Consider the following 10,436-nt stretch of genomic DNA (forward strand, 5'->3'; position numbering starts at 1 on the left):
ACTTCTTGTGTGGTTTAGTCCTTTTATCAAAGACATATCAAGAGATGTTAACTCAACTGCAAAATTTAACCTCTAATTTGCTGTGGAAAGAAAATAAGGCAATGATTACAAGAATGACAAAATAAAACAAAAATGAAACCACCCACCCTGCTCCTTAGAAAAATACTTCTGCCCTTGTGGTAGATAAACTGACAATCCTTTACCTGCATCTACCCGGCTTTGCTGGTGCAATAACCAAAAGCGATCTAAGAGCATCACCTGTGAACGGGGTGCTCTGAGTCCTCAATGGACGGTGACTGCCACCGGTGGCCTCATCTCTCGCCCCAAATGGGAACGGCTGGGTCTCTGCAGCTGGAGTCTCCGCTATGAAAGAGTCAAAGTCGTCGTCCTCCTCCTCCTCCTCGGGTTCCCTTGGCCCCTCCTCCTCGTCTCCTTTCCTCTGGTCCTGCTCCCCCTCTGGCTCCTTTGTGAGAAGCAGGGGATCAGGAGAGGAGAAGCACTGCTCCATCGAGCCCTCCGTGCCAGAATCCAGTTCTTTAATGATCTGGTCATACTGGGCAATGAAATCTTCGCCCTCGGGGTTGGTGGTCGCCAGGTGTGCATCGTGCTCTGCCTGGGGAGAGTGGGGCACTAACTCGGGATCTGGTCCTGGGACGACCTCAGGCACTTGGTCTCGCTCGGGTTCCTTGGCTACGCTCTGCAACGCGTCTGATTCATCCCTGCCGCGTTCCTCTTCCGAATCTGTCTCTGGCTGAGCGCCGGGCAGGGGGCCGTTGTGCGCGGTGGGGCTCTGCACCTCGGTCTGGGCCTGGGTTGGGGGCCTCGCGCCGCCCTCCTGGGAGCTCCTGGCCTCCTCTGCGTCCTTCTCAGAGCACAACCTGTACACCATCACATCGTCCTGGAAATCGGCCTCTTCGATGTAGGCCCCTTTGAAAAGCAGGATGGCATTCTTCTTCATCTCCTGGATGTGCTTGGGGGGCTCCACTGGGGCCGGGGGGCCCGAGTTCTCTGCATCCTCGGATGGCCCAGGGGAGCCCCCGTCTGCCCCCGAGGAGATGCCGGTGTCATAGCTATCGTCCCACTCCAGCTCCACGTGGCTCCTGTCCTTGCCCAGAGCCAGGGGGGGCCCGGGCGTCCTGAGGACGGGCCGCTGGCTGAGCGCAGGGGAGGTGGAGCGGGGCGCCCTCTCCTCCAGCGGAACCGGCGGTCCAGGGCCAAGCGCCTCGGGATCGGGGGAGTCTCCGTCGTAGCGGGCAGACCACACGCGGCAGTCCCTCATGCAGCGCAGGATGTTGGTGTGGGCCTCCCAGAGGTACTGCAGGTAGCTGATGTCCAGGGCTCTGCCGGCCTCCACGATGCAGGCGGATGGCGAGAGCGTTTCAGGGAGCCGCTGCTCCATGGGCCCTGCAGGGGAGACACACAGATCTGAACCGACCCCTCTGATGCTCAAGGTGAGGTGAGGGGCGGGGGGCGGGGGGGGGGGGGCGGATGCACATGCGACTCATCACACTGCCAAGGCTTTGGGCCACCAGCTACTTGGGTTCTGCTAATTCCCAACTAAAGGATTTCCAAATAATAACAGTGTGATGTTTAAGAAGGAAAAATAAGAACAGAAACTCTAGCCTCCTGGAACATGCTAAACCCATCTGGCAGGTCAGATCCTGGCTAGCACAGACCCCAGTCTGTTACTTACTATCGGTCTTTAGAGAAACAAGAGCTAATAATGGCAACCTCTCAAGTTGCTGAGAGGATTACGTTCCTAATATATTGAATATGGTGCCTGCCACAGAGTAGGTAATAATTAGAAAGATTTTTTATTTTGACGCTAAAGTGGAAAGCCTATGTAATCCATGAATTTGGGAAACAGATTTTCTCTTGAAAACCCTGGGTTTTTCGATAAGCCTATTAATTCATTCTGCCTTCCCGGGAATTATATGTACCAAATACTGTCTTATGACAAAGTCACATTCACTACCAAAATAGCCCTTTTAACCTAAGAATGATATTCTGACCACCTTTGATGTTAAAAGATCTCAACTGTGTAACTGAAATAGCTGTGAAAATATCTGCGTTTAAGTTTACATTTTTCCCTTGGGGGGAAAAAAAAAAACTCGAACAAGGAAAAGCACAGATGCTACCATTTCCTAAACATCTCCTACATGGCAGGTGCTTTATCAGTGCTACTGAATTTTATCCTCACAACAGCCCTATATGGGGATACGGTTCCCTCCATTTACAGATGAAGAAATCAATGTTCAGAGACAAAGATCACTTAGGGAGTCAGTGGCAGAGCCACATGTCAAGCAAAAGCTGCCTCACATCAACCTCTCCCCTTATTTTCATTTGATATCATACCTTCCAAGACTTTCATTATCTAAATTCTTTACCAGACTGAGCTAGATTCAGCCTTTAAGAATACAGAGTTTCAGGTCCTCAGGGTAGACATAATCTATTTTTCACAGCCCTACTGTTAAAAATTTCTCTTACCCACTCTGACTATCGGTAATATTTATTTGGCGCTCACTACATACCAAGGCGTTTTCTCACAGCGTTATAGGTCCTACGTCACTTATCCTTGGAACAGCACTCTGGCGAAAGCACTGTTTTACAGATGAGGAAAAAAACTTAGGAAGATCAAGAAATGGCTCAAGGTGGTAGCAGACCGGAGATCCAGAATCCAAGCTCTCAACTACCGCACCATAATTCCATTATCTAGCTACCCACCTACCCACCTACCTAGGGAACCACCCATCAGGGCACTTAGCCACCACAAGGCAACCCCAGAGGAGGAGAGTGGAAAGAGATGGATTTTGGAATTGGAGGCTCTACCAGCAGCAGAGTCAGCCACTGAATCTTTTTTTTTTTGGCCACACCCAAGGCATGCAGAAGTTCCTGGGCCAGGGATCAAACTCACGCCACAGCAGTGACAACACAGGATCCTTAACTTGCTAGGCCACAGGGATCTCCCCAAAATCATTCTTAAGCCAAATTTTTAGTCAACCAAAAAGACCTCAATTTTTAACTATGTTTTTTAAAATGACAAGAGGGTAGGAAAATATAAGCTATCCAAACTAGTTCACCTAACAGGGAAACACACTCCAAGTACAACTTTAGACTACCACATAAAGTATTCACTTCCATAATACACACTATCTTTATTTAAAAACTAAGAGTTAGTAGACAACCTTAATTTCGAAAAATTACATTTTTGGAAACATGCCAATATTTTCTTAGTCAATATGGCAATATTTCTTTGCCAATATTTTCTTTCTTGTTCTTAGACAAAATACATTTAATCTAAGAGGGCTACAGCTGGGTGGACAGAATGCCATTGTTTGGCATTGCTTTGGGGGCAGGGGCTATCAGAATATAGACTGGAGCAGTTCCTGTTGTGGCTCAGCAGGCTAAGGACCCGTCATTGTCTCTGTGAGGATGTGGGTTCAATCCCTGGCCTTGCTCAGTGGGTTAAGGATCCAGGGTTGCCGTGAGCTGTGGTGTAGGTGGAAGATGCGGCTTGGATCTGGTGTTGCTGTGGCTGTAGCTTAGGCCTCAGCTGCAGATCTGACTCGATCCCTAGCCTGGGAACATCCATATGCTGCAGGTGTGGCCCTAAAAAGGAAAAAGAAAAAGAATGTGGACTGGATACATTGCACTCAGCACCGGGCCAGGGCTGTTTCCTACTGTTCACAGGACAGGCAGTATCTTCCTGAGCTGGAGCAGGAAGACGCACAAGTGCCCCCTTGCTGCAGCTGCTGCCAGAGGAGGGCCAAGGCGGGCACAGGTGGCCATTTAAATTTGACTGGTATGAGATCAACCCAACCACAGCTGGCAAATACGACATGGTCCTGTGACTCCTGGAGCAACCAGTATTGATGAAAATCCCCTCACAATCAAATGAATCACATACTACTGCCATGTCACAAATTTCAGGTTTTAGAATGATGTATTATTGGCAGGCCAGCATCCACAATTAGGTCACTTTGGAAATTCAAATAAGGGCTAATTCCATCTCAGCAACAGCCACCTCTACACACCCCCAGACCCACGTTGTTTAAAAGGACAGGCGAGTGCGTCTTTGGACTCCAAGCATGCTAGAGGGCCTCGTGAAAATAAAGGTCTGGGAATGGCAGCTGGGTGAGAGCTGGGCGCTTCAGTGAGCACTGATTACAAAGGGTCCATAACTCTTTACAAAGCAGAAAAGGACCCCCATCTGGTTGGTCTTAAAAGAAAGGGGACTCACTGCTTCATTGCCTATCTACCTAGAGACACACACATTCTGAGGCAAGATGGCATTTGGCATCCTTTCGTTTAAAGATGATCACTGGAGACATCCTTCAGAGATAGGCTGGGCCCCGGGACCCTTTGCTGCCATGCTTGCACTGGGACAAATATCTCCAAAGAAACATCAAGGACTAAAAGTAACTGCATGCATGTGCAGCTGGGGCAAATTATGGACCACAAGGGACAAAAAGGCCATAACCCAAGGGCCACTTCCAAGTGCCAGGAGCAAAGGCAGGGCATTTTGCATTCTATGTGCATGATCCCTGCACACGGCATCGCCAAGGGGGTGGGCAGACCCCCTAAGCCACCCCTCTGGCCCCATCCCCACCCTCACCTCATTTAAGGGACCCGCTCACCCCTCCCTGGGAAGCCAGCAAGGCAACCTGTTTCTTGCCCTCGCTCTCTTGGGCTGCAGCACCAATAACTGCCTGAATTCCTTGTCCGGGCCTCATCAATTTCTATTGATTAAGGAGTCCAAGGACCCAGGTGGGGAACAATCTTACCTGGACTGTCCTGCGTGCACTTGGACCAGAGAATATAATCCCTCTCTTGGTTTCCGAGCGTCAGGGTGATCCCGCTGGAGCAGCAGACCGGGGTCAAGGCGAGCAGCTTGGCCGCAGAAACAGAGTAACAGTCTCTCTCTTTCACGGCCCACCTCTGACTCAGCATCATGTGGTTGCAGGGGATGAGATACCTGGGAGGACAAAGGCGGGGGGGTGGGGGGGAGCGGTGTTCAGTATCTGCAGGTCTGTTCCCAGCAAGCCATCGCACTGGCCATGATCAGGACGCACGGCTCATCGCCTCCCCACTCCATTCATCTTACTCGCCCCCAGGGCTCACTGCTCTGCTTTAAACTTGCCAAAGCTTCTTTCTTCTGACAGTGGATTTAAGGGCATTCACAATTTAGCCTCCACAAACTCCCCCATCCCTTAATGGATCTGCTATCCCTCTGGGCCTCTGGGCCTTTGCCCCTCCTGAAACCTTCTCCTGCAGTGTGCTTTCCTCTCCCCGTGCCTGTCACACACCGTGAGATCCTACAAAGCACAGCTGCGGTGTCACCTTCTCCAGGAAGGCTTCCAGGCTTCCTACTCCAAGATAGAGCTACTCTCTCCCTCCACTCTGCTCACGGCCCTCTACTTAGGCGCTACCCTCAGAATCCCAGTTACTTCTGTGTCTGCCTTCTCAACACAATGTGCTATCAGAGCAGCTCTCTCAATGGTTTTGTCTCCTAATTCCAGAAACTCTGGTTCAGAATGGGTACCGAATGACAGCAGTCACACAAAAAAGCAAAGAGCCTGTCCTGTGCAAACCTCCCCTCAGATTCTCGGAAGTGGTTATGACAACATACTGTGGCTCAGGTGTCTGTCATCAGTTCCAAAGGGGGTGGGGATAAAGGGAGGGGTCCACGCCGCAAGCAGGCGACACTCACCAGCTGGTCCTTCCGCTCAACTCAGTTCTGACCCTGCCTACCCACAGGCAGCAGCACAGCCCACAGGTCAAGAGCTCAGTCCCACGAGACTGTCCCCCTCCCATCCCCCAGGCAAACATACACATACTTCGGAGGCCGATCCCAAGTCCACGTTGTCACCTGTGCTTCTGACCAACCGGCTAGAAGTCAGAGGTTCCAAGGACCCTCGTCCTTGGGTTGGATTAATCTGCTAGAGCGGCTCACAAACCTCGAGACATTTTACTTTTACTCCCTCACTGGTTTATCGTGAAAAGACAGAACTCAGGAACAGCCAGATGGAGAGGGGCACGGGGCAAGGTGTGGGGGAGCGCTGAGGAGCCCCCCACAAGGTGTCCATTCTCCAAGCACCTCCACGGTGCCCCCCAAACCAGAGGCTCTCAAAACCCAGTTGTGGGGTTTTGATGGAGGTTTCCTTATACGGTCATGGTTGATTGAATCATTGGCCACTGGCCATTTTCTTTTTATTTAAGATTTTTATTTTTTCCATCATAGTTGATTTACAGTGTTCTGTCAATTTCTACTGTACAGCAAAGTGAGCCAGTCATACATATATCTACATTCTTTTTCTCATATTATTCTCCATCATGTTTCATCACAAGTGACCAGATATAGTTCCCTGTGCGGGATCTCACTGCCTATCCACTCCAAATGCAATACTTTGCATCTATTAACCCCAAACTCCCAGTCCCTCCCACTCTCTCCCCCTCCCTCTTGGCAACCACAAGTCTGTTCTTCACTGGCCATGAATTCAACCCCTAGCCCTCTGCCCCTCCCCAGATACCCGGGGGGTGGGACTAAAAAGAAACAGTGCAAACACCAAATATTTCTTTCTTGTTATAAATCACAATTTCACAGTGGCTAGGGGCTTCCCAGGGGGCACTGGGCCCCATTCCACACAAAACACCTTTGGTGGGTGATCAAAGCATCTCGGTATCATTTTGAACCTGGAAAGAAGAAAATCTGGGCAACTGCTTCTGACACACTTGGAACACATCAGCGGGCTTCATGCACAGAATAAAGTGTGTTTAAATGGCTTATCTTTTTTTTTTTTTTTTTTTTTTTTTTGGTCACACTCACAGCATGTGCACATTTCTAGGCCAGGAATCAAACCCGAGTCACAGCAGTGACCCAAACTGCAGGAGTGACAATGACAGATCCTTAACCCAATGAGGCACAAGGGAACTCTTAAGTGGCTTACTTTCTTAATAGGGAGAAGGACCATACTGTTTATTTCAACCAAATGGAACTGACAGGATGGAGGTCTCACAGCCAGAGCCGGGCGGCCCATGTTTGTGCAGCAGCCGATTCCAGAGACCCTGAGCCCTTGTGTGAACATCCACAATCTTCAATAAACCGCAGTGGTTTTGTTTCCGCAGCTAGCTTTCAACAGAGAGGCAGAACCGAGGAACACAAGCTATGATCAAGGGTTCAGTGAAAAAGATAAAAGCACAACGTCCAGAGGGTGCCTTGGGTCCGGTGAACAAGCCCCCACAGCTCCTGTGGAGTCAAAGGAGGAGAACTGGAGTGGGTTAAGAATCAGACATAGTGTTTGTGAGGATGCGGGTTCGATTCCTGGCCTCACTCAGTGGGTTAAGGATCCAGTGTTGCCATGGCTGTGGTGTAGACCACAGCTTCAGCGCCAATTCTACCTCTAACCCTGAGAATTTCCATATGCTGAAGGCGCAGGCTTAGAAAGGAAAAAAAAGAATCTGACTGCAACAGCTCGGTCACTGGGGAGCCCCCTGTTTCATCCTCGGCCAGGTGCAGGAGATTAAAGGATCCGGCGTTGCCACAGCTGCAACCTACGCCACAGCTGCAGCTTCAGTTCAGTCCTTGGGCTGGGACCTGCCATATGCTGAGGATGCGGCCTTTAAAAAAAAGAAGAACATTTATATTTGCGTTAATGACTGTCCCACTGCAAGTGCCTGGGTCAAGGAGGAAAAGAGATTTCATTCTCTTCAGAACATTTTACAATTAAGGTCTTAATAACTTCCAAGGTATAAAATGACAAACTTCCACTTCATTTTCTGTTCTCATGAACAAAAGTAAAAGATCAAACTGAGCCTCAATCAATCCTAACCTTAGCCAGGTACCAGGGAAGCGACTCCTTGTCTCCACTCCCCGTACTCACAGGCATACAACACACACACACACCTGAGCTTAAACTTTCATCACTGAGATCCAGACACCCCACGTGTCTGAAGTGGCGGCATCTATCTGCGTAAGCTTGGGTGCGTGGAAGTCAAAGGTTATAAGAACAAAGAGGAGAAATTGGGGGGGGGGGTGGTCTGAGAAAGGGGCCGGGTCTGTTCTAATTCTTGGCCCAGCTTTGGGGACTCATACCTGAGCCCTATGGGAGAAGAACCAGGTAACTGTTGGATGAAGGAGCTCTTGGCATGAGAACCTCTGAGCAGAGATGCTTTGTTGATCAAGAATTATGCAGAGGAGAGAGGCCTTCTGCCCCCCGTCCGAACCCAGCACAGCTCAGGCCCCCAAGGACACACATGGAGGCAGTGCTATCTGACATCCAGTCCCCCCGACCCTCACCGGGAACAGTGGGGACAGAGGTCAGGCAGCTCCAACCAAGGGGCTCAGCAGGTGAGGGACCTCGGCAGACGCTGCCATGGCAACAGTGCCAGGACACAGACTTGTCCATGAACACATGTGGAACCCCTGCCTTGGCACCCCCCAGAAGTGAGGGCCATCACCTCACAGGGGGCCAGAGCCAGAACCTTCCCCAAGGTTGTCGATGTGAAGTCTTCTGCTCTCACAGGCTAGTGAGGCCCCGGGGAGATTCAGATTACACAGGATTTATTGTATCCTTATTTTCATCATTAATTATTTAAAAAATAAATGGCTTCAATGCTTTTATATACTGCTGGAACTCAAGGACTACTTCTAGCTCAAACCAAATATATTTCAAGATTTAAGTTGATAACATAGATTTCTACTGTCTGAAGCACTAAAAAAAAATGGAACACTGGATCAAACCTAATAAAGCTGTTTATCTAATATCACCAGTGGGTTGCTTGAAATTACATCAGAATAAAGAGGTCTGGGGAATTTGCAACTTTGCAAATACACGCTTTCAGTAGAAATGAAGAATTTGCTTCTGGGTAAATCAAATAAAGGGAGATTCCCCCATAGGTTGCAGGAGGGGGTTCTAGAAAATTGGAAACTGGAGAGCCAGTTCAAATAAATAACACCTCTGTATTCAAAGCAGCGCCTCTATTACTGTGCCTTTATAATGAAGGACCGTCCCCCAGGGAAAGAGTGAGTAAACCACACACTGACCCTCAGACTCTCCAACCTTACAGGGAAAGATGAGAGGCTGAATCAAGTCAGAAGCTCCCCAAATGTCAAACATCAAAAATGAAGTGACTGTTGGAGTTTGTGGTACAGTGAGTTGAGGATCCAGCATTGTCACTTCAGGGGCTCAGGTCTCTGCTGTGGTGCGGGTTCAATTCCTGTTCCAGGAACTTCCACATGTCCCTGAAAAAAAAAACTGAAGTAGGGAGTTTCCATCATGGTTCAGTGGTTAGCAAACCCGACTAGCATCCATGAAGACGTGGGTTTGATCCCTGGCCTCAATCAGTAGGTTAAGGATCTGGCGTTGCCGTGAGCTGTGGTGTAGGTCACAGCTATAGCTCCTATTCAACTCTTAGCCTGGGAACTTCTATATGCCACGAATGCGCCCCTTCAAAGACAAAAAAGACCAAAAAAGAAAAAAAAAAAAAAACTGAAGTAGCTCCTCAATAGCAGAAAAATCACTTAGGAATTTAGTGTAGATGTCAGTTATCAAACTATCTTTTCATTTCAATTTCATTTGCCAGGAGTCAGAATATTTAAATTCAGCAAGTAGTAAAATCAATCAGAGACTGAAAAATGGCATTTGAGGCTCAAATTACTTGACGCCATCCCAGGAGAGCAGGGGGAAAAATATTCCCCACGTTGTACCCCCTTTTCTCATTATTTCCCCAACTTTCCGCAATCCGGAGTCCATTTTCTATTCTCTTGGATATCACCCATTGAAATAAATCACCATCACTTCTGAAGCAGTTCAGTGACAAGCAATCAATAACAAAGCACACACACTGCCTAGTGCTACGCTGACAACAAAAACAAACAAAACAAAGCTGAGAAGTATTGAGGAAGTAAGCAGGGTGCTTCCTACGAGATGATGATAAACTCAGTAATGTACCTGGAGGCAAAAATCATCTAAAAAGCAACGTCAGTGAATTTCAGAAAGCTTGCTTGTTTTTCCAGTGACATCCTAGCCATCTTTCTCCTATTCCCTTTACCCTAGGCTGGCTTTTTTTCTCTCTCTCTTCCAGACACCTAACGCCCAGGCAAGATGGAAACAGTCCTGAGGTGTGCATGCAGCTTCTCCCGGAGCAAAGCAGCCTCACCTGAACACGACAGGCAGTGAAGTTCAAGAACCTGACAAAGGAAAGGCGCTTCTGAAGAAAACACCCAAAGCAGAATATTCAAAAATGGCATTCGGGGTATTGAGCAACTGAATTTTGCCTCAACTGAGAAGTGCCCAGAACGTGGAGGTGAGCTGTCACTTCACCTGCCTTTGGCCCATCGTATGGGACATCCCTGGAGGTGGGCAACTTCTCCTTGGTTTTCTGCTCGCTCAAACAGCCTCACCTTTGGGGTACCTTCTTTCAATGAACTTCTCTAA

At 48.9% G+C, this 10,436-nt stretch overlaps 2 protein-coding genes across 8 annotated transcripts in view; one reads left to right on the forward strand and one right to left on the reverse strand.

The window, feature by feature from the left end:
- Nucleotides 1-10,436, forward strand: part of GATB (glutamyl-tRNA amidotransferase subunit B) — a 685,553-nt gene that overhangs the window by 122,237 nt on the left and 552,880 nt on the right. The gene's annotated exons all lie outside the window — the stretch shown is intronic.
- The window catches only part of FHIP1A (FHF complex subunit HOOK interacting protein 1A), a 299,876-nt gene that overhangs the window by 15,748 nt on the left and 273,692 nt on the right, over nucleotides 1-10,436 (reverse strand). For all 7 annotated transcript variants that reach the window (XM_021101513.2, XM_084972705.1, XM_021101517.2 and 4 more), the window contains 2 exons: nucleotides 4,785-4,975; nucleotides 259-1,404 (listed from right to left, as the gene is read on the reverse strand). In XM_021101513.2, the coding sequence (XP_020957172.1) occupies nucleotides 259-1,404; nucleotides 4,785-4,975 (1,337 nt within the window). The remainder of the gene's footprint in view (nucleotides 1-258; nucleotides 1,405-4,784; nucleotides 4,976-10,436) is intronic.

Source organism: Sus scrofa, chromosome 8, assembly GCF_054392235.1.
Source record: "Sus scrofa isolate SSC_HxYL_T2T_F1_AM1 chromosome 8, Sscrofa_HxYL_maternal_Yorkshire_Landrace_v2.0, whole genome shotgun sequence".
NCBI classification, from domain to species: Eukaryota; Metazoa; Chordata; class Mammalia; order Artiodactyla; family Suidae; genus Sus; species Sus scrofa.